Source organism: Lupinus angustifolius, unplaced genomic scaffold, assembly GCF_001865875.1.
Source record: "Lupinus angustifolius cultivar Tanjil unplaced genomic scaffold, LupAngTanjil_v1.0 Scaffold_74_17, whole genome shotgun sequence".
Lineage (NCBI taxonomy): Eukaryota > Viridiplantae > Streptophyta > Magnoliopsida > Fabales > Fabaceae > Lupinus > Lupinus angustifolius.
In genome coordinates this window covers 1-22632 of record NW_017723553.1, presented here as the reverse complement: position 1 = coordinate 22632, position 22632 = coordinate 1, and the positions used below count along the sequence as shown (strand labels likewise).

At 34.5% G+C, this 22632-nt stretch overlaps 2 protein-coding genes across 4 annotated transcripts; one reads left to right on the top strand and one right to left on the bottom strand.

The window, feature by feature from the left end:
* Nucleotides 1-4275: 4275 nt before the first annotated feature.
* On the top strand, nt 4276-5412 carry LOC109339373. The gene has a single exon (XM_019576801.1). The coding sequence runs from the start codon at nt 4276-4278 to the stop codon at nt 5410-5412; it is 1137 nt and encodes a 378-aa protein (XP_019432346.1).
* A 7519-nt stretch (nt 5413-12931) lies between these two features.
* LOC109339372 (probable BOI-related E3 ubiquitin-protein ligase 3) lies at nt 12932-14309 on the bottom strand. 3 transcript variants are annotated; one of them, XM_019576799.1, is made up of 4 exons: nt 14098-14203; nt 13997-14012; nt 13655-13966; nt 12932-13562 (listed from the first exon to the last, which is right to left on the bottom strand). In XM_019576799.1, exons 2-4 carry the CDS (start codon nt 14006-14008, stop codon nt 13005-13007), a joined length of 882 nt encoding a protein of 293 aa, XP_019432344.1. In that variant the 5' UTR covers nt 14009-14012; nt 14098-14203; the 3' UTR covers nt 12932-13004. The 3 variants fall into 3 exon arrangements, with proteins under 3 accessions (XP_019432344.1, XP_019432345.1, XP_019432342.1); XM_019576800.1 differs by lacking the exons at nt 13997-14012; nt 14098-14203 and adding an exon at nt 14229-14309 and having other exon boundaries at nt 13655-13979; XM_019576797.1 differs by having other exon boundaries at nt 13655-14012.
* Between the last annotated feature and the right edge of the window lie 8323 nt (nt 14310-22632).

The following is a 22632-nucleotide window of genomic DNA, read 5'->3' as shown; positions in this document are numbered from 1 at the left end:
ATCATGTGTGTTGTCCAAATTGATAAATTGGGTTTTAATTTAAACACACATAGAGTAAAATAAATATTTTAATAAATTATGTAAAGTAAATATACTAAAACAATTTACCAAAAAGAATATTAATTTTTTTTTTAAATTCAGGGGGGGCAGTTGCCCCCACCTGCCCCTAAAGAGATCCGCCCCTGACGAGCAACATACATATTCTTAATCATAAATGCACATGTAATATGTGTTCTTAATCATGCGGCAAAAAATCTCGTTCCGTGCAAATGCACGAGTAACTTGCTAGTTTGTTTAGATATACTCTACTTCTATAATACAAGATGGCAAATGTAAAGTTTTCTCATCTTATGTATGATACGGTTGACATTATTTGCTTTAATCATTAATTATAGTGCTTATAATAATATGACGTTTGCTTAAGAAATTTTCCACTTAGCATAAATTTTCTTTTATGAACTTTGGCAAGAAAGAGAATAAACCTTAAGATAATGCCTATTGTGTATGACTACCCCCATTAATTGATAAAGAAATGTGCTTAAGGTTAGATCGACCTCAATTAACAATGTGTCGTTGACAAATAAAAACTAATTTCATTATCTAGATTTGTCAATGCCTTTAGACTTTATTATGATTCACGTTTATTATGAATAAAGAATTAGAAATGTTACATCAGGTTCAAGCGTCATTTCAAATTCTATATAATCTAACCCCTTGGCCATACTATTTTTTTTTCTCTTCAACAAGCTTGTAATATGATAGAACAGTAGAATAGTACAAGTGGGATAATTTTTCTGGTGTACATTTCATACTTTGTGTCACTACATGTCCCATAAGCATGTAATTGGTTAGACAAAATATATTTAAGTTAAAATTTAAATATTAAATATTTTTCTAATCAATCATAAGTTCATTCTATATAGAGTAGCACAAAGTATAAAACAACAGATGTGCTCTATCTTTATTGGATGCATGACGATAGAACAAAGCAAGCAACAAAGTCAATTCTTATTTTTTTTAGACAGCAATAAATCAAAATCTAAGAAGGTAGACTAGTACTACAAGACTTCCCATTTCACAAGGTAAAAAGTTAGGGACCTCATGCTTCTTTAATTAGATCTATATCCTATGCTTTGTACTATTTAGATGATGATCTGTCCCAACTTGGTGTCCTCAAAAATCATATATCTCCCAATAAAATGTGACATATAATCAAAAAGGAAAATTATAAAAATATAAAGTAATATTTTTTTATATTATTAGAAAAATGATGATTGACTAGAGACATGAAGACATACTTATTTTAGAGAGAAAATCCTCCATCTTCCACTCAACCCTTCAACCCTTCAACTTAAAATTTGAAATATGTATATCAACAATATGGACAACTCATGTGACACATTTTTGACCCATTTTGCACCAAATTTAAGACAATTTGGACAATCTTGAGAGATAAAGATAAAGAAAGTAACCATCAAGTATGTGTTAGATACTTAGAGGGCTTAGGTTCTTAGACAACATGAGAACAATTAGGTTAAGTGCCATTGTCCTAATTGGTAACCAGCGGTGAAGTATTCTGTGATATTGGATGGGAACCCCCTTAATAGTTTCAATGTTATATTCAGCTATGCCTTTCTATATGGATAGATAATGGTGTTTAAGGAGCAATTTACTTGCCCAAATGAATATGGGGTACAATAAGTAATTTATGGAATGCTAACAAGTTTTTTAAATGTATTATTTAAGGAATAGAAAAATAAAAGATTTGTCTTGATATTTTCACATTTCGTGAGAAAGGTTAAACTTAGTTTTTTAATATTGTAGTTTTTTGTTTTGCATTTCATAAATAATGTCCAAGGTTATTGGTTAATGCAACTATTCTTTTAATGTTTTGATGTTTTTCAATAAAAATATAATACATGTTGGGATAGAAATTGGTCAATTAGCCCACGACCTTCCCAATAAATAAAAGCATGTTTATGTTATTAGGCTAAACTTCGGACTAGATAAAAGACTAGTAAAGTAGTAATTTACTATTACATAAAATCCTAAAACCTAAAGTCTAAAATAGTAAAAAGAATCACTCTCAATTCTCATCTCTCCCTCATTCATCTCTTATTCTATCACATTCAAAATCGCATTAAGTTTGTGTCTCACACTAACATGTTGTTGCTCTCATCACTCAGCCCTTGCAAAGTAGTTGTTCCTCGTTTGCCACCACCATCACTTACATATACCTAGTTGAAGGTTTATTTGAATGTAGGTCCATTGACCTATTTAAAACATGATAAACTTATTATTAGAAATTCGCAATTTCTAATTAAGGTGAACATCATATATTTAATACAATTATATCGACTATTTATTTGGGTTGTAAAACAAGTGATCTAATTACTAACAACTTATAAGATTCTGAAACTAATAACGGATATGAGCTTAATGAGTGGATACCCAAACGGTTGGCCTATAAGGGATAATGTGAACTCTATAAGTTAACGCATAAGGAACGGTTATGATCCCCAATACATCAAATCACAAATAGTTTTCACCTCTCCCCATTAGAGAGAAAAAGAAGGTCCCAAAAGGAATTAATGATTTGGTGTATTGGGGACCATAATTGTTCCTTATGCGTTAACTTATAGGGTTCTCATTATCCCCTATAGGCCAACCGTTTGGGTATCCAATCATTAAGATCATATTCGTTATCAGTTTCAGAAATCTTATAGGTTGTTAGTAATTAGATTACTTGTTTTGTAACCCAAAATAAATAGTCGATATAATTATATTAAATATATGATATTCACCTTAATTAGAAATTACGAATTTCAAACATATAAGTAAGTAGGTTTTTGGTTAGGCTAATAGGCAGAACATATAGCATACTAGTGGAACCTGTGTCATACTTATTCAATGCATTTTTTCTCATCTAAATTAATATATTATGCTTATATTGATAATATGTTACATTATTATGAAAGAATAATATTAGAAGCATTTAAAAATGTCTAGTTTAATATGTATGCACGACTAATTTGAGAATTTTTTATATTGTCAAAGTATTATCTATTATTTATGTACAATTCTTTCATTAAAATAGTATACATAGTGAATAAAAGTGAAAACTAATACCTAAATTGTATGGATAAATATATCATTAGAACTTAGAAGACGAGGTGAAAGGCTTCTGACCCCCACGTGAAATGGATGTGTGATTCTATTCACATGTCTATTGGACAAACAACTTAAACATTCCACCACTAAAGCATCACAACAACAAGCACCAAGCCAAGACGAAGCATTCTGCCAAGACAAAGACAATCACACTACACTCACTCAAATAAATCAGCTTTCATCAACTCATTGTGTTCCTCAAACATAAAGTTTCACTAATGCCTCCAAGGGCAATTCACCTCAACTCAATCAATCTCAGGCTGCATCTTGCTCTGTTCTGTTCTTGTGTTCTATTTTTCATCCTGTGTTGCTTGTCTAATAAGCAACACATATAGCCTTTGTATATTCCTCTTCATTTTAGCACGTGTGCCTTTTATTCATCTTAGAGTTTGTTAGTTTGTTCTTTCCATTTTTAGTTAGTTAGTTATTCTAGTTTCCCTTCTTATAAATAGGATTTGGCTTTTCCCTTTTTGTAATTCAATTCAATTAATCTCAATAATAGAAGATTCACCTTTCATATATCTTCTTCATCATCATTCTGTTTTCACTTCATCTTGAAGTGTTGTTCACTTCATTTCACATTCAAGAAAGCTTCTTGACATTCTTTTATGGTATCAGAGCTCTTCTAAGAGCTCTGTTACATTCAAGATGTCTCATTCATTACCTTCTACAACACCTCTCAATCCAAATATGGATGCTACACAAGATCCTTACTATGTGCATCTATCAGATAACCCGTGGATTGCATTGGTTTCACCTCTTTTGGATGGTGAAAACTATCACCAATGGAGTAGGTCCATGAGAATGAGCCTTATCTCCAAACAAAAATTCGAGTTTGTGGATGGAAGCATTCAAATGCCAGCAAAGGATGATTCAACCTTCAAAGCTTGGGAGAGAGCAAACAATATGGTCACATCTTGGATTATAAGATCACTTTCCCCATCCATTTCACAAAGTATTCTTTGGATTGACAAAGCACATGAGATTTGGGAATAACTCAAAGAAAGGTTCTTCCAAGGCAATTTGTTCAGGATAGTAGACCTACAAGAAACCATAACTAATTGCAGGCAAGGAGATCTTAGTGTTAGCAAATATCACACTAAGATGAAGACACTATGGGATGAATTGGAAATTTTCAGGCCCCTTGCCAAGTGCAATTGTGACAGTGAAAGATTCAGAACTGAGGACAAAGTTATCAGATTTTTAAAAGGATTGAATGATTCATACTCCAGTGTGAGATCACAAATCATGTTGATGGAGCCCCTTCCAAACATGAACAAAGTACTCTCAATGGTGATTCAGCAAGAAACTCAAATGTATGGCAGTGAATCAGAGGCAAAGACAATGAATATTGGAACTAATTGGAAGAAGAACACACCATATAGCAAAGATGCAGGTCAAGCTAATAAAGGATTCACCAAAGGATATCAGAATTACAACAAAAGCCCTTGGAACAAGTCATCGAATTCAAGCAAATTTTGCACTCATTGTAAGAAACCAGGACACACTGTTGAGAATTGTTACAGAATTCATGGATTCCCTCCTAACTTTAAATTCACCAAAAACCAACAAATCAACTTTGTGACTTTTGGGAATGAACTTGAGCAACAGAAAGGGGATGATGCCTCCTATGGTCTAACCAATGAGAAATACCAAAGCCTCATCAGCATACTGCAGAAGCAGACTAACCAAAAGAAAGATCCATCTACTGCTGAGAATATGGCTAAAACACTATCTACATCTTCTACACACAGGGATCACAATGAGGAAGGTAAGTCTATATCTCAATGGATATTAGACAGTGGTGCCACTTATCATATTGCCTATAACATGTCTTATTACTCTGCCTATCATAAAATCAAACCTATAAGGGTCAAATTGCCCAATAGACATGAAGTTTTGGCCACAATCTCAGGCATCATAGTTATTTCCAAAAGCCTAACTATACATGATGTTCTATATCTTCCTTCATTTTCTTATAATTTGCTATCTATACCTAAACTAACTTCACAATCCTCTTGTATTTTGTCATTTGATGCCTCTTGTTGCAAAATACAGGAGAAGGATTCCTTGAAGATGATTGGTATAGCTAACCTCTCAAAAGGATTATATGTGTTGAAGGGAGCTAAGCTTGCATACACTGCCAATTTCTCTGTTAGCAACTCTGTTATTGTTCCTAAGAATAGAATATGGCACTATAGATTAGCTCGCCCCCTCCAAATCTTGTATAGATACAATTAAGACAAAGATGCTTTAAATTTCTTTCAATAAAGATCACATATGTGACATTTGTTATCAAGCTAAGCAAAAAAGGCTTCCTTTTCCTTTAAGCAATACATGTTCTAACAACAACTTTGATCTTATTCATGCTGATATTTGGGGACCCTTTCCCATCACCTCTATACATGGTCACAAATACTTCTTAACAATAGTGGATGATTATAGTAGATATACGTGGATTACCTTAATGAAAAGTAAGTCAGAAGCCTCTATGGCATTAATGAATTTCATCACCCTAATCCAAAACCAATACTCTGCTGCCATCAAAGTAGTTAGAACAGATAATGGCCAATGGCCCTGAATTCATTCTCAAAGATTTTTATGCCAATAAAGGAATCCTCCATCAAACCTCTTGCATCTACACACCACAACAAAATGGTGTTGTGGAAAGAAAACACCAACACATCTTGAATGTGGCAAAAGCTCTATTAATTCAAATCAATCTCCCTAAAGTCTATTTGTCATATGCCATTAGACATGTTGTTCACATCATCAACACCTTACCCACACCTACTCTAGCCAATCAATCACCTTATGATACTCTGCACAAAACTCAGTACAACTTCCAAAATTTGAGAGTGTTTGGCTGCCTTTGTTACACTAGCACTCAGAAACATCTTAGAGATAAACTTGATCCTAGATCATCAAAATGTGTCTTCATTGGTTTCCAAGAGGGGACCAAGGGCTATATTGTCCTTAATTTAACAAATAGAGCCATCCAAGTTAGTAGAGATGTTCTCTTCCATGAAGAAATATTCCCTTACCCTTCATCCAAACCTACCAATTGCCTCTCTACCCCTCAACCACCTTCTCAAGACATCAATTCCTATCTATATGATGACATTTTCCCTACCTTGCAAACACCTGGGAGCCCTCAACAAGATCCCCATTTTATCCCTACTGAACCTACTTCCCCTGATCACCCTCAAAAGAGTACTAGGACTCACAAAACTCCAACATACTTACAAGACTATCACTATGCTCTCCTAAACAACATAACCATAAACACCAACTCTCCCTATCCCCTCTCATCCTACCTATCTTACCATAGACTTTCCCCTGCGCATAAATCCAGCACCCTCACTGCCACATCCCACCTAGAACCCAAGACTTACAAACAAGCCATTAAATATCCTCAATGGCAACAAGCCATCAACCAAGAATTATCTGCCTTACAGGACAATAACACTTGGACCACCACTGACTTACCCGACTCTAAGAAACCTATAGGATGTAAATGGGTGTTTAAAATCAAATATAACCCTGATGGAACCATTGAAAGACACAAGGCCAGACTAGTGGCCAAAGGATTCACTCAGACTGAAGGCATTGACTACATCTCTACCTTTTCCCTTGTGGCCAAACTCACCTCTGTTAGGTTGGTTCTTGCCTTGGCCTCTATTCATAATTGGACCCTACAACAGCTAGATGTCAATAACGCTTTCCTTCATGGCGATTTAGAAGAATAGGTATACATGTCTCTCCCCCTGACCTCTCTTCTTCTTTTCCCAACCAAGTCTGCAAACTGCAAAAGTCCCTGTATGGACTAAAGCAGGCCAGCAGACAATGGTTCACTAAATTATCCACATTCTTGATCAAAAATGGGTATAACAAGTCTAAATGAGATCGCTCTCTGTTCATTAAATGGACTTCCACTACTATCCTCACTGCCCTACTTGTTTATGTTGATGACATTATCCTCACAGGAAATTCCATAACTGAGATACAACATAACAAGTCTCTTCTAGATTAGGCCTTCAAGATCAAGAACCTAGGCCCCTTGAAATTCTTCTTAAGCTTTGAAATTGCTAGAAACAAAACAGGAATCTCTATAAACCAAAGGAAATATGCTCTTGAGATCCTCTCTGATTCAGGACTCCTTGGCTGCAAACCATCCTCCACACCAATGATCCCTGACACTCACTTATACCAAGACTCATCTGAGTCCTACCCCAACCCTCATGCTTATAAAAGACTTGTGGGCGGACTCATTTATCTCACAAACACAAGACCTGATCTTGCATTCTCTGTCAATCAATTAGCTCAATTCATGGCCAAACCTACTCTCACACATCATCATGCTGCCATAAAGGTCATAAGATACATCAAAGGTGCCCCCTCCTTATGTCTCTTTTACCCTAGTTCCTCAGCTCTCTACATTAATGCCTATAGTGATAGTGAGTGGGCCTCTTGTCCATATACAAGGAGGTCCACCAACGGCTTTTGTATTTACTTAGGCAAGTTTCTAATCTCTTGGAAATCCAAGAAACAAAGGGTTGTTTCTAGGAGCTCATGTGAAGCTGAATATAGAGCCCTAACTATTACTTCTTATGAGATTAGTTGGTTGTCTGATATGATTTATGATTTACAACACATATCTCTTAATCCTGTATCTCTTTATTGTGACAATCAATCTGTTATTCATATTGCTACTAACCCAGTCTTCCATGAGAGGACCAAACATATTGAAATAGATTTCCATACTATAAGGGGAAAATGTGGCAGAGGCTTGGTAAAACTTATGCCCATTCAATCTTGTCTTCAACTTGCAGATGCTTTAACCAAACCACTTGCACCAAAGGATTTCTCTTCCATTCATGTCAAGCTCGGTCTCCATAACATATGTGCCCCAGCTTGTGTGTGTGTGTGTGGGGGGGGAGTATTGGACAAACAACTTAAACATTTCACCACTAAAGCATCACAACAGCAAGCACCAAGCCAAGACAAAGCACTCTGCTAAGACAAAGACAATCACACTACACTCACTCAAATAAATCAGCCTTCATCAACTCATTGTGTTCCTCAAACATGAAGCTTCACTAATGCCTCCAAGGGCAATTCACCTCAACTCAATCAATCTCAGGCTGCATCTTGCTCTGTTCTGTTCTTGTGTTCTGTTTTTCATCCTGTGTTGCTTGTCTAATAAGCAACACAGATAACCTTTGTATATTCCTCTTCAATTTTGGCACGTGTGCCTTTTATTCATCTTAGAGTTTGTTAGTTTGTTCTTTCCATTTTTAGTTAGTTAGTTATTCTAGTTTTCATTCTTATAAATAGGATTTGGCTTTTCCCTTTTTGTAATTCAATTCAATTAATTTCAATAATAGAATATTCACCTTTTATATATCTTCTTCATCATTCTGTTTTCACTTCATATTTCTTTCATCTTGAAGTGATGTTCACTTCATTTCACATTCAAAAAAGTTTCTTGACATTCTTTTAATGTCTCTTTCTTAAAAGGAAAATACATAGCACTTTGGTTTAGTGTTGGCAATATATTATTGACATTCAATATTGACATGTGTGTGTTTTTATGTTTGCTTAGTTGGTGTATGTTATGATTTGTGTGAAGTCATTTCAAAACTTAAAAATACTTTGGGGGATCTTAATGTTGCAATACGCCACTCAAATCAATAACACCTTCATGAAATACCATTTGACAAACTCAAGTACTTGAATTCTTCCTTTTACAATCCCAATTATCTTCAAAGACCCAATTTTTTTAATCAACAAGTTAATGTCCAAATTGTTAGTTGATTAAGTTAATCAGATGTTCACCCATCATCATCTTTTCAATTTGATGAAGGCGTGCAAAGGTCCCATTTATCAACATGAATACACTGATCAAAGGATTATATTTAGTTATTTTTTATTCAACGGTCTTCCCTTACAAGTTACGCGTTAATTCTTTCAAATTATATGATTACCAAATTATCAACATCATAGTAATTAATACACTAAGTAGAGGTGTTCCTTATCTTGTTTGTTTATGTTTAAAGCATTTGTCAGTAAATTTGAATTAATTTGAAATCACTAGCATTCAATTAGAGGTTTTCTTTATCTTATTTGCCCACGCTCAATTAAAATCTGGGAGAACAAGCATATTGCATTCATAATGTATGGCTCATGTGTGAATCAGACCCCGTAATAACAATTATTTTCACATCACTTATCTCCATATGGTAACGTGGCAATTTGAATGGAGAAGTGTACTCTCCATTTGTCTGCATTTTCATATTCAATTCCGACACAATGAAGGAGATATGAAATTGAATAGGTACAAAATGAAATATACAGAAGCAATAAATAATTTTAACATCCACATTATATACCCATAACGTTAGAGAATATTTCAAAATCACAGACTAACAGCAAATTACAAGTGGACAAAAATGTCCACTAAATGCACATTTTATTAAATTTGAGGTATGATTTGCACATTTTATTAAATTTAGGGTTTGATTTGCACATTTTATTAAATTTGGGGTTTAATTTTAATTTGCACATTAAATTAAGAGAGATGGTTGGGTGGTCCAGGACAAGTGAAGGAAATACCATTAATTATTCATTTTATACTTTCTTTAACACATCAAATTAGCATTTAATGATGATGATGTACCCGGGCATTCAGCACTATTAATCTCTCATCATCTAATAATTCCCCTAATCTACAAATGACCCAAGGATTCAAGGAGTAAAATGTTTATTTCCTCATAATTAATCAAAACTCGAAAGGACCAACCTCTTTAAACTAATTTACTACTTATATTGTTTAACTCCTTGTAGTTTTGTACCATCTTAAGTTTTTTACCTCGAAATAATAGTTACCAAAATAAATCAATTTAATTAAAGAATAACGGAATGGAGATTTTTGTCTTGAAAATTATAATTTTTAAATACTCTACACCACTTCTAGTGGCAAATTTGTATCTTTGAAATCTTAGTCAATGTCCCTATTGGTAAGTAATTTTGGTTGCTTATGACAAGCATTGGCATTGGATAAAGATAATAAGGATATTGTTGTAACTTAAATTGAAACTAGCTTGTGATGGGCCTCGTTTCAATCACCACCCTTCCATTATGATTTGCATCTATAATCTCTAAGATATTAATATGCTTTCTTTCCATTTTTTTATAAGCAAAAATATTATAAAAATGTGTAAGCAACGCCAACTTGATTACATGATAAAGATAAGATCCAAACAAGAAAAAGGATCAGTATACCATTATGTAAAAGAGTATAAATTAACATCCACATGGATTGAAAACTAAAGCTAAGATATAATTTGAATCAAATCTATGATTTGGATGTTATTTGATTTCACTCCTTAAAATTACATCATTCTTCATACTCCACACATACTAAATCATAATAAACCATATCATTCTCTTAATATAAGACATTTTAATTCTCTTTCCACTTTATGACTATCTAGTTGCAACATTCTTTGTCGCCTATATAAGTTTATTCGCCATCATATTAATAATCTTTGTAGATTCCCATTTCCCACATGCTTTTGTATCTCTCATACTTTTACCCTATTACATATTTTTTATTTAAACTTTTTTAATAATAATTTCTTCCATATGTGCTAAAACTTTTGATATTTGAAATTATACATATAGTTTAAATAATTGTTATAAATTTTAAGTATAAGTTGAATAAAAAATTTCTTAAATTTTCACAATTAATTTTGATCCTAAATGGAGAAATTTCCGGAAGAAAAATTACAAAGAGAACAAATAGAAAGAAAACATAGTAGATTACAAAGAGTATTAAGAAAATTAACAATGAGCAGGAAAAAATGGGAGACGATTCTGAATAATTATTAAATTATATGAGAAAAATTACTTAAATAATTAAGAAGATATTTAAAAAAAATGCATACAATTTATCTTAATTTTATAAAATATCCAAGATATAAAATATTAAAACATTTATGATGGTAGTATTAGATAATGAGTATAATGTTTATTTTTGTTGTTTCCTACATGTATCCTCGCACTAGAGTCAATTTTGTCCGAAACGGGAACATCCACAAGTATATGGGGCTAACTCTCTCAGCGGATATTTTTCCATCTACAAGACTCGAACCTGAGACCTTGCTTAAGGGGAATCAAACATGTACCACTTGAACCAACACTCATTGATATGAGTATAATGTTTATGCATAACGGACAGTGTATAGATTTACACATACTTATCATATTATCATTCATCATGTAATGACAATATAAATAATTCTTATAATTTCCATATATACACTTTTTTTATAAATTTGAGAATCACATTTTTTTTACCTATTTTTTTAGTAGGTGTGTGAATTAGCTGTAAAATTATTTTTGGTTCTTACAAGTAGGATTGAGCAGGACTCGGCCCTACCCGCTCACTTGACATGACTCAATCATGATCTGATCCAAATAGGGTCTGGTCTAGGACTAGGTTCAGATTCAAAAAATAGACTTAGTCATTATTTAGAGTCGGGTAGGGATCAAGCATGACCTGACTCATCATGTTTGTTTGTGTTTCTACTCAAATGTGTATAAAATAATGATACTATTTTGATCGAAATATCATTTATTCTTTAATTTTTTTATAATATATACATGATTAATAATATATATATATATATCATTTTATATATCAAACTATATATTCATAATAATAAATAATATTAAAAAGTCTTTATCTAAAATAAGTATGCGCTATTTAGGGTCGGGTTAGCTTCAGGTCTAGGACCAGGTCTGAGTTCAAAAAATAATCCGACCAATATTTAAGATCAAGTAAGGACAAACTTTAACCCATCTCATGTTCACCTCAACTTACAAGCAGATAGGATGTCCTTTTTGGTCCAAAAGGCTGAAACACACACCGGCGCATAAAAGAAGAGAGAGAGAAATGGCGGTTGCAGTGTACGCACTCTTCCGCGAACAGCGACATTTGCGCGCGTCCTACTTGTTAGATTTTGCCGCACACCTCTATCTTTCACACCCATCATTGACTGCACGCCCATTCACTCTCGCGTGCAATCACGCTCCAGTCCCAATAGATTTTCCTTGTTTTTTCCTCTATTGGGGTTGTCCCCTACCTGTTGGACATGTCCTCGTTGGGTCCCACATACGTCCCTCTAAGTAACTTTTACCCTTATTCCCACAACTATGAACTTACCTCTCCAAAAAAAATGCACCACCCTTCAAAACAACATTGCTTGAATACGCATGACAAATCAACCACCTTATCCATCAAATAAGAACAGTACTAATGTTGTTTGGCCATATTATAGTCATCCATCTTTAAAATTACACAATATTAATTTCTAATTTTTGTTGTTGGTATTTCCAAACTTTACTAATGAATGAATTAATCTTGTATATAGGTTCTTCCTAATAAAGGTTGCTTTCGCAATTGAATCATTAATCTTTTGTTCTTCTAGCAATATAAGAAACTTTCTATTATCCGCGATAACTTCCCTCTATTGTTATTTTAACACTACATTAGAAGACAAAAAATTTAGTGGCTTTGCCTTGAAACTACAAGAAAGGGTGAGGACCATGTCTCTCTTCAAATAACCCAATGGTGGTGGATATCCAAATAGACTTTACCCCAACCCAACTTTACCCATATTCGTACACCAAGATTTATCAATTTGGAAAATGTTTGAATAATCAATAATCCAAAATGAACAATTTTCATTCTGCGAAAACTCAGCATTTTGAGAAATGAGATGCTACACTAAAAGTACAGTAGCATAACAATAATAAATAATGTTAATCTAGATAAGGTTAACATGGAGGGTGGCATTTTTGAAGGAATTACATATAGGACAAATTTGAAGGGTAGAGACACAAACAGTACATAAGCACAAGTGCCTGCAAGGTAAGATGACCACACACGATTCCTCTTTCCCACACTTTCTGCACATTCTTTCACTCCTTTCTTCTTCCTTATCATGCGCACCTCCTGCTATCATGCGCCACACTTCATTTTCATCATTGCTTCCACAGCAAGACTCTGCATCATTCGCTGCCGCTCCGACGGTGGCTCCACCGTCTTCTCCGGCGGATTCTTTTACATTAGTTAGAGCCTGCATGAGATTTGATCTCAGAGCATTTGCATTGGCCTCATTTGTTTGCGCCAAATCTCGCCATATCTGGTTTTCGATACACAGAGAGTTAACTTTTTCTTCGAGAGCAATGTTTAATTTCTCAATCGTTTCTATATCTTCTTCTTTTGATTTCAGCCTCTTCATCACTCTGAGTTCAATCGATTCCATTAACATCCTCACTTGCCTCTTTCTCTTCTCTTCCAACTCCATTCTCACCTTCTCCATCTGAAGGAAAATAATAACAACAAAAATCAGAAATCGTAAAAAGTAAAAAACGAAACATTTTTTCATTTAAGAAATGGATAATAGAGACTTACGTGTTGTGAAACGAGATTATCGATTTCGAGTTGTTGTTGATGGATTTGAATGAACAAATGTTCACCGAGAAATGAGAAATCTGTAGCACGATTCTTGTTATAAGGAAGACGGTAATCAACAGAATCTATGGAGCGTTTTCTCGACACAGAAACATTGGTAGTGCTGACGTCAGATTTCATAGCGGTTATGGTTTTCAGAGTAGCAAACGAATCAGGGATTAACGAACTATACGGTGGCGCCGGGTGGTGAAGAGTCTCCGACGCAGTGACTGTGGTGGTTTCCAATAACGGAAACACCAATGAGTAGTTATTGTAGAGGTTCATGCTTGCATCCATAGGATTCATCATCATCATTTCTCTACATAGGAAAAATAATAATAATTAGAAAGTGAAAGAAAATTGAAAGAATGGATAAAATGGTAAATAGAGAAGAAAAGAAGTACTGGTTGGGAATGAGTTGAGAAGAAAAGAGATTTAGATGGTGAGCCTCAACAGCATGTATTTATGTTATATGTTGAATTCATTCTTTATTGTTTTTTGTTTGGTTTGTGTGTTTATGTGGGGATTTGGCATGGTTGTAGGTTTTTATTTGGAGGAGTTTGCGTATGGGAATCGAGCAGAGAAAGAGAAAATGAAGAAAAACATGCAAGTGAGGTGGCAATAAGGGTGGAGGGTGGAGTTTTATTATTACTAGAAAGTAAGGGAAATATTATTTTGCTGGAGTTTATTCCGAGAGAATCTTCTTAGATATTAGGGATTTAGTTCTTATCTTTTTAAAAAAAATTAATAATAAAAATGAAATTTTTTATTATTTTTCTTTTGTTTTAAGTCTAGTTATTTATTTATACAAAAAATAGGATTTGTTTCTCTTGTATCGTAGATTAGGGGTGAGTAAGTACGATCCTACATGCTCATCTTGTATGATACGATTATGATTGGACTTGATAGGGTTGGCTTGCATCGGCTCTAGTGTCGAGTTCATGTTCAAATATTATTTAGTCAATATTTAGGATAAGTTAGAGACTAAGTATAACTTATCTCATGTTCACTCACTCATCATCATCTTTATACGTGTCTTTATTCAAATATGTAGATAGTAATATCATCTTTTTAGTCAAATTATCATTAATTTTCTAATTTTTCATCATATATATCTGATTAATAATATATACACATATATCATTTTATATGTCAAATTAAATATTTATAATAATAAATAATATTAAGAATAATTTATCTAAAATGAGTACGCATTATATTTAATCAAGTCTATGGTCAGGTTCGGGTTTAGAGGTTGACCTAGTAGAAATTTAGGGTCAAGTTAATTTCAGGTCTAAGATCGTATCTAGGTTCAAAAATGATTCAACCAATATTTAGAGTCGAGTAAGACAAGCTTTAATCCGTCCTAACTCGACCCATGTTCACTCGTGTCACATCACATGTGATGGGTTTTGTTTAATGCTTTTTCCAGTGTTATGAGAACCGGATCGGACCGTCCGACCAGTCCGACCACTGACTGAACTTGAAAGTGACTTTGGTTTGTAGTCTTAATCAAATTAGGATTGAACTGCTTCGAATCGGAGAAATTTTTTCAACTGCATTAACCTGAGAAGTAAATCAGACGGTTCATTTAAAAAATTAAAAAAAGAGAACACCACTCAAATATATTGTTTTACTCTTGTCCAAAATAGATAAATATATGTTATTTCAATATAATTATACATAATTATTAATTATATAAAACTTTACATTTACATATAATTATATATTTATAGATAAAAACTATTAATTTATGTAGAAAATCACTCGGTCAGACTAGACTGTTTAACCGTTTAACTGGTTAAACCTAATATGAGATCTCTTCCGGTTTGATGTCCGGCTCGGGTTTTAAAAGATTGGCTTTTTCATGTTTGTGATGGATTCTTCTTTACCATATAATAATGTTATTATAAGATTTTGTCTATTTGTGTGTTCCTGATATAAAATTTTAAGTTCCTTGCAAAGATTTCAACACGCTATTTTTACAGCATATTTTTAGGGATTTATTTTTGGCAGGCTGGATATTACTGCAATAAGACCTAAGATATATTAGTACACGTTTTTCTGGTGAAATTAAGTTGACCTTTAATTTGGTGTCTGAAAGGTTTTAAAGAAATCAAATTAGTACTTTAAATATTAACAATAAAATTAAAAATAGTTATCAACTATAACTTGTTGGGCAACAACACAGTATATATTAATTTTGTTTAAATAAAAAAAAGCTTGTACTAATTTTTTTTTTTAAATATAACTTGGTAGCTGAGTTAATATATTATGATTAGGATGATTATAATGAAGTTTTTTAACAATTGTAAAAGAAAACAAAAATGGTAATTGAGATTCTTAATTCTTAAACTGGCAGCTCAGGCAACTTTTTAAATTCATTAAAATAAGTAACTGAACAATTAAAATGAGTGATATATCATTTTTGGGCAGCGAATATGACTATTCAAATAATCCGATTCATACGAATCTCACCACATTAAAAATGTACCAAAAATTTTAAAGAGGAAAGAATGAATATCCTAATAAGTAATAGTTTTATACATTGTTACTCAATCATTTTTTAATCGTCATTAACTCATCAAAAAATAATATAAAATCAATAGTAATAATATGTTGATTGTATATAAATTTTTATACTAATAATATATGATAATACTCTAATATCCAATTTTTATAAATGGAATTATAAGATAGTCCATTTTTAAAAGATAATATGGATCAGTGATACTGTCCAAATACATGGATCGGATTACGGCTGTTGAAAAAATCCATTACACCTAAATTGGACCAAAATTAATTTTTAGTACTCCCTATTCTCTGTTTAAATCTTGTTTAGATATCTGATTTTAATTATTTAATCCATTTCTAATAAAATGGATTGGAATAGTTTAATAATTGGTTTTTCAAATCACTTTGGTTAGAAACCAAATCATTAAACATATATGGCATGGTTTGGTCTTTGCATTAGTTTTAGCAACTAACTAATCCGCCAACACTCCTAAATCATTATAAAAAAAGTTTGAAATATATATGTATTGACAATGTAAAAATTTATAAACAGTCAGTGTATTATTCATCATTTATTATATTATATTTATTTAAAAGTGAATAATGATTAAAAATAAATGATGAATAATATAATGACAATGTAAAAAATTCTTACCATGGAAAACTATTTTTATCTATGAAAAAAGAGAATTGAGATTCATATTTTATACCCTATGCTTTGAGATTCATAACTTATTTTTAATGAGAAAATACTATTACCCCTTTACAAAAAAATCATTTTCCTTTCCCCTCACATTCTAATTATCATTCCTTTGTTAGAATTTTGATAATTTATGGGTCACAAATATAATTCTATAATTGTGTTATGGTCATTATGTAATTAGCCAAAATATAAAATGATCTTCAGTAATTTAATCTGGTGGCTAAGGCTATATGTGTCTAAGTGTAGATACCTTCAGGCAATTTCTGATTTGATGAAGGGACTGAATCAGAATTATTGCAACTAAAGTAGTAACCACTACGGGGTTACTTTTATGGGTTATGATCCCCATTTGTAGAGCAACAGGTTTTCAAGTGTAAAGGTAGAGGAGAATAAGGTAGGATGAGAATAGTGTTATCTAGGATGGGATAACACTATCCACTCATCCATAAGGCATAAGCCATAAGGCATAAGGATAAGGCTCTCCTCTCACAAGGCAAGGTCACTCTAAGACACACACACTTAAGCTAAGGCAATTCTCTCATTCCCCTCTAGAGAGAAACTAAGGAAAACCGTAAGGCGCTCTATCATCTGAAAGATCATCTCACCCTCATACCTTCGAGATTCTGGAAATGGCTCAACAAGGTATGTTCTTCATCTTCACCATGAACTCATTTTGGGTTTCTTCAGTCTTGATCATGGTTGTTCCATTTGGGTTTATGTATGGGCATAAACATTCGGCTTTCGGAACAAAGCCATGGTCATAAGGACTTCCGCGTTTACTCTAAGGGTTTTAGATGGAGAAGAAATTCTCCAACAAGTGGTATCAGAGCCACCCCAATTTGATTCATGGGTGAAATTAGGGTTCTTGTTTTTCTTCTTCCCCAAATCTGGTTTGATTTGGGGTTTTGGTGTTTTTTGTTTCTGCTATGAATCGATTAAGAAAACATTTATGTTTTTCAATATGAAACAAAAGGATTTGAACTGATTGAATGTTGTTTTCTGCTGTTTGTTCTTGAAATTTTTTGCTGTGTTTTCGAAGAACCGCGATGCAGAAATCTCACTGTTCATCTTCTGTCGCAGAGCTCTCGCTCAAGCGAGAGCTAAACAGAAGCGTTGGCTTCTAATTGCGCTTAAGTGAGAGTACCTTGCTCAAGCGACGGCTCGTCCAAGCGAGTGTATGGGCGACATAAGGCTCGCTCAAGCGAGAGACAAACAAAAGCATCTGTTTCAATTGCGCTTAAGCGAGAGTACCTCGCTCAAGCGAGGGTATCTCGCTCAAGCGAAAGTGTACCTCGCTCAGGCGAGAGTACAATAAAGTTTATGGGGTTTTGGTATCTTTATGCATTGGTTTAATTGTTGTTTGGTTGTCCATTAAGGTTGTCTGTTATTTCAAGTGAGTCAAATGAAGTGAAATGTCGCCAAGGTGACCTCTTTCATGGATATAACTCATGAGAAATAATGGATGTAAGTGTGTATGGTCTTTCATGCATGTATTAGCTGGCCCAAAGGAAAGTTAATATTTGGCCGAAGATCATATACACCTGTGATGATAAACATGCCATAATTCTAAAGTTTTGTACATGTGACTGATGAATCAATCCAAAGAGGGATTCATCAGTTGACATGCCTCATTATGATGTTTGATCATTACAACAAGAGTACCACTTGCAGTTGATATCACTGTCCAAAGACTTTGTATTGATGGTGCACTAGGTATCTTGATTTGAACATACCATTGTTTTAGCATTGATTTGGATATACATTTTTTTAAGCACATTGATAATTTTGGGTTGTGAGCATATTTTAATATTTTGTCTTTTGTTTCAATCAGCTACATCAATTGCTTCTATATCTGCAAATTTGAATTCGGTTCCGGTCCTTAATGGTGAAAATTTTAAGGATTGGAAAGAGAACATGGAAATTGTTCTTGGCTGCATGGATCTGGACTATGCATTAAGGGTAGAGCAACCCCCTTCTCCTTTGGAAGCCAGTTCCTCTGAAGAGAGGAAGGATTATGAGAAGTGGGATCGATCGCTCTAATCGCATGAGTCTGATGATCATTAAGCGCGACATTCCAGAAGTCTTTAGGGGTACTATCTCGGATGAGATAATCAGTGCCAAAGCTTTCCTTGCTGAGATTGAAAAGCGCTTTGAAAAAAGCGATAAGGCGGAAACAAGTACTCTGTTACAGAACTTGATTTCCATGAGGTATCAAGGCAAGGGAAACATAAGGGAATACATAATGGGAATGTCCAACATCGCTTCGAAACTTAAGGCCCTTAAGCTTGAGATGTCAGAATAAGGGAATACATTATGGGAATGTCCAACATCGTTTCAAAACTTAAGGCCCTTAAGCTTGACATGTCGGAAGACTTGCTCATTCATTTGGTCTTACTGTCTCTTCCTGCACAATTCAGTCAGTTTAAGATTTCTTATAACTGTCAAAGGGAGAAATGGACTCTTAATGAGCTCATTTCATTTTGTGTGCAAGAAGAGGAAAGATTGAAGCGAGAGAGGACTGAAAGTGCCCATTATGTTACTACCTCTAAAGACAAGGGCAAAAGGAAAATCACTTCAGAGCCCAAGAATGAAGCTGCTAAGGGTTCAGTGCAAAAGAAACAGAAGCAGGATGATGTCTGTTTCTTTTGCAAAGCAACTGGACATTAAAAGAAGAAATGTGTAAAGTATCACGCTTAGCGTGCTAAGAAAGGTACATTTCTTGCTTTGGTTTGTTCTGAGGTCAATTTAACTTCAGTACCTGGAAACACCTGGTGGTTAGACTCCGGTTCAACTTCTAACATCAGTGTTTCAATGCAGGGTTGCCTGAGCTACCGAAAGCCTAATCATGTTGAAAGATACATATATGTTGGCGATGGGAAATCGGTAGAAGTGGAAGCTATAGGGCATTTTAGGTTGTTATTATGTACTGGTTTCTATTTGGATTTGAAAGACACTTTTGTTGTACCGTCTTTTAGACGGAATTTGATTTCTGTTTCATATTTGGACAAATTTGGTTATTGTTGTTCATTTGGAAACAATTCGGTTCAATTGTCTTTAAATTCAAATGTTATTGGAACTGGTTCACTTATGTTGAATGACAACCTTTATATGCTGAATATCATAACTGATTATAGCGAAACCCTGAATGTGGAATCACGTGGTACTAAGCGTAAGATTGAAAATAATAATTCAGGTGCATTATGGCACAAGCGCCTAGGTCACATTTCTCAAAAGAGAATTGAGCGTCTTGTGTCAGATGGGATTTTGGATTCCATTGACTTCACAAACCTTAATGTTTGTGTTAAATGCATAAAAGGAAAACAAACCAAACAATCGAAATATGGTGCATATAGAGCTTCGGACGTCTTAGAATTGATACATACGGATATCTGTGGGCCATTCCCTACGGCTTCCTGGAATGGTCAACGATATTTCATATCATTCATAGACGATTATTCTCGTTATGCATACATTTTTCTAATTCATGAAAAGTCCCAATCGGTGGACGTGTTCAAAACTTTTAAGGCTGAGGTTGAAAATCAACTCGGCAAAAGGATTAAGTGCGTCAGATCTGACCGTGGTGGTGAATACTACGGTAGATATGACGGTTCAGGTGAACAACGTCCAGGGCCTTTTGCCAAATACCTAGAGGAATGTGGTATAGTCCCACAGTACACCATGCCAGGATCGCCTAGCATGAATGGTGTGTCTGAAAGACGAAACCGGACTCTTAAGGACATGGTAAGGAGTATGATTTGTCACTCTACCTTACCAGAGTCACTCTGGGGAGAGGCACTTAAGACAGCAGCTTATATTCTTAATAGGGTACCAACTAAGGCAACTGCTAAAACACCTTATGAGCATTGGACTGGGCGAAAGCCAAGTCTGAAGCATTTTCATGTGTGGGGATGTCCAGCTGAGGCAAGGCCTTATAGGCCTCATGAAAAGAAATTGGACTCCCGTACAGTGAGTAGTTACTTTATTGGTTACTCTGAAAAATCAAGGGGCTATAAATTTTATGATCCAAGTATGAAATCCATATTTGAGACGGGTACAGCCACGTTCTTTGAGGATGTTGAGTTTGAGGGGGAAGATAAGGTTAGAAACTTTGTCTTAGAGGAAGAATCTGTATCTATTCCAGATGCGATTCATATGGTTGCTTTTGAAGAAGCAAATTTGGAACCTCCTCAGGACATAGTTGATGAAACCTTCCCTGCTCAAGGTGAGTTAGTAATTCATGAAGGACAAACTCAAAACCCTCAGGAACATGGACAAGAGGTGCAAGAGCCTATAGCTTTGCGTAGATCCACTAGAGAAAGGAGAAATGCAATTTCGGATGATTACATTTGCTTTCTTTTGGAACATGAGGGTGATGGCTTAATGGACAATGATCCATTAAACGTTCGTGAAGCCATCCAAAGTTCCAATTCGGAAAAGTGGATTGAAGCAATGAAAGAGGAGTATAAATCCATGCAAGACAATAAAGTTTGGGAACTTGTCCCATTACCAGAAGGTAAGAAACCCATTGGTTGCAAATGGATTTTTAAGACCAAGCGGGATTCTAATGGTAATGTGGAGAGGTATAAGGCACGTCTTGTAGCTAAGGGTTTTACTCAGAAGGAAGGGATTGACTATAAAGAGACTTTCTCTCCGGTTTCATCGAAAGACTCTCTTAGGACAATCATGGCTCTTGTAGCACATTATGATTTGGAGCTTCATCAGATGGATGTCAAAACAGCTTTTCTAAATGGAAACATTAATGAAAAGATTTATATGGTGCAACCAGAACACTTTGTAACGGGAGACCGAAAGAATATGGTTTGCAAATTGACAAAATCCATCTATGGGCTAAAACAGGCGTCTCGTCAATGGTACCACAAATTTCATGAGGTGATTCTCTCTTTTGGTTTTGAGATGAATTCAGTTGAAGATTGTGTGTATCACAAGTTCAGTGGGAGCAAGTATATTTTCTTGCTCTTGTATGTGGATGACATACTGCTTGCCACTAATGATGTGGGTACCTTGTTAGAAACCAAGACATTTCTATCCGGTAATTTTGAAATGAAGGATCTTGGTGAAGCTTCATTTGTATTAGGAATCCAGATACACCGAGACAGATCTCGGGGTATTCTTGGATTATCACAAAAGAGCTATATAGAAAAGGTGCTCAAAAGATATGGCATGCAGGACTGTAAAGTAATGGATACTCCATTTGTTAAGGGAGACAAATTTAGTCTCAATCAGTGCCTTAAAGGAAATCTGGAAATTCAAGAAATGCAAAAGATCCTTTATGCATCAGCTGTAGGGAGTCTTATGTATGCCCAAGTATGTACGCGTCCGGATATAGCGTTAATAGTTAGGGTTTTAGGCAGATATATGAGCAATCCAGGAATGGACCATTGGAAAGCAGCCAAAAAGGTCAGGAGGTATTTAAAGAGAACAAAAGACTATATGCTCACATATAGGAGATCAGACCAATTAGAGATCATTGGGTATTCTGACTCCGATTTTGCGGGATGCCAAGATAGTAGACGATCTACTTTGGGCTATGTTTATCTGTTAGCTGGTAGTGCGGTTTCTTGGCGTTCTGCCAAGCAAAACCTTGTGGCTTCGTCCACCATGGCAACAGAATATATAGTATGCTATGAGGCATCACTTCAGTCATCATGGCTAAGAAATTTTGTCATTGGGTTGCAGATTGTGGAAATGATTGAAAGACCAC